Below are 2,323 nucleotides of genomic sequence, written 5' to 3' on the forward strand. Positions count from 1 at the left end.
CCCCCACTCTGACATCCCTCCATTAGCGCATGTATAGGACCTGAGCACGTGTGTGTAGTTCAGGCCTGTGTGGAGTGTGTAACAACAACAAAGATGGCGACCCTCACCCATATGGCCAGGTTCACCCTCTTCCCCGTGATGTTGAGCTTCTTCGTGAGGAAGGACGCCTGCAGGAGACAAAGAGGAGCAAACAATCATCATCAGCTTTATATAGTTAAAGGAAATCAGGCTTAATAATTACCTGCAATCAGAAGTCAAGCTTCTTTGACACAATAATTAATCGGAATCAGCTTATTAGTATTTGGCTTTTTTTCCGTTAGAATGCAAACTAAAGTTAATAAGTTAGTGTTACGTTGTGTTGAAAATGTCAAAAAAAAGTGACAAACATTGAAAAAAAGCGTCAAAAGTGTTGAAAAATTTGACAAAAACATAAGAAATAGTTAAGAACATCGATAAAAAGTGTCGACAAAAGTTTTGATTTTCATTTTTGACGGGAAGACAACCCGAGGGTTAAAGGGTCCAGTTTAAAAAAAACAGTAACTACCCTTTAACCTGAACGTAGAAACCCTTTCCTGTTGAACCCGGTGTTCTGGTGCTTGTGCAACTCCTGGCGTTGTGCCACAGAGCGTCCGCCCGCCGCCATTAGTAACCTGGAAACTGAGAGTTCCTGCGGACGGGTCCCTGAACGCACCCCCGTCAGGAGGTCAAAGGGCGTCGGGGGGGTTTCTGCTTATTGGAGCGTTGAGTGGGAAACTCGAGGTTTACGATTCAGTGTCAACAGAAAGGACCTGAAGGCTCAGACACGAATGAAATAGTTTTATTGGGGGGTTTGTGTGTGTGTGTGTGCGTGTGTGCGTGTGTGTGTGTGTGTGTGTGTGTGAGGTCTGTCAGCTGACTGAGTGTGTTAGAGCATGTGCTCCGACCTCTGAACATGTGTTTTGGCCGTGTGTGTGTGTCTCTGTGTCTGTGTGTTACTGTGTGTGTGTGTGTGTGTGTGTCTATCTGTGTGCCTCTGTGTCTGTGTGTTACTGTGTGTGTGTGTGTCACTGTGTGTGTGTCTATCTGTGTGCCTCTGTGTCTGTGTTACTGTGTGTGTGTGTGTGTGTCTATCTGTGTGCCTCTGTGTCTGTGTGTTACTGTGTGTGTGTGTGTGTGTCTATCTGTGTGCCTCTGTGTCTGTGTGTTACTGTGTGTGTGTGTGTGTGTGTGTGTGTCACTGTGTGTGTGTGTGTGTCTATCTGTGTGCCTCTGTGTCTGTGTTACTGTGTGTGTGTGTGTGTGTGTGTGTGTGTCTATCTGTGTGCCTCTGTGTCTGTGTGCCTCTGTGTCTGTGTGTTACTGTGTGTGTGTGTGTGTGTGTGTCTATCTGTGTGCCTCTGTGTCTGTGTGTTACTGTCTGTGTGTGTATATCTAGAATGTGTTTCTTCTTCATAATAAATTATAAATTATAATTTATTATAATAAATAATAAATTAGCCGGAAATGATCCCCGGCTGCTCGGATGGAGATGCTCCATCATACTGGATTCACCCTGCAGAGACCTGAGGACCGAGTAACCATAGTCCTCAGAAATCAGCCGGGGGTTAGAGCGACGACACAGAGACAGAGGACGGGGACAGACATCCGAAATGCAAAAAAGCGTCTAAGGTGACGAAAACTTAATATTTTTGCAAGTAGAGATTTGGACTTGGCAAAGAGCGTTGGGTGGAATCAATCATGTTATTTTGGGGAATTAAAAAGAACATTGATATAGGACAACATGAGGACAACATGAAGACAACATGAAGACAACATGAGGACAACATGAGGACAACATGAGGGCAACATGAGGGCAACATGGGGACAACATGGGGACAACATGAGGACAACATGAGGACAACATGAGGACAACATGGGGACAACATGAGGACAACATGGGGACAACATGAGGACAACATGAGGACAACATGAGGACAACATGAAGACAACATGAGGACAACATGGGGACAACATGAGGACAACATGAGGGCAACATGAGGGCAACATGGAGACAATATGAGGACACCATGAGGACAACATGAGGGCAACATGAGGACAACATGAGGACAACATGAGGACAACATGAGGACACCATGAGGACAACATGAGGACAACATGAGGGCAACATGAAGGCAACATGGGGACAACAAGGGGACAACATGAAGGCAAAATGAAGGCAACATGGGGACAACATGGGGACAACAAGGGGACAACAAGGGGACAACACGAGGGCAACATGAAGACAACATGAAGACAACATGAGGACAACATGAAGACAACATGAAGACAACATGAAGACAACATG

At 45.5% G+C, this 2,323-nt stretch overlaps 1 protein-coding gene across 2 annotated transcripts in view; it reads right to left on the reverse strand.

The window, feature by feature from the left end:
- rab21 (RAB21, member RAS oncogene family) overlaps positions 1–2,323 on the reverse strand; it is a 20,144-nt gene that overhangs the window by 6,969 nt on the left and 10,852 nt on the right. For both annotated transcript variants that reach the window (XM_034863137.1, XM_034863136.1), the window contains exon 2: positions 108–167. In XM_034863137.1, the coding sequence (XP_034719028.1) occupies positions 108–167 (60 nt within the window). The remainder of the gene's footprint in view (positions 1–107; positions 168–2,323) is intronic.

Source organism: Etheostoma cragini, chromosome 23 (genome assembly GCF_013103735.1).
Source record: "Etheostoma cragini isolate CJK2018 chromosome 23, CSU_Ecrag_1.0, whole genome shotgun sequence".
Classification (NCBI taxonomy): domain Eukaryota; kingdom Metazoa; phylum Chordata; class Actinopteri; order Perciformes; family Percidae; genus Etheostoma; species Etheostoma cragini.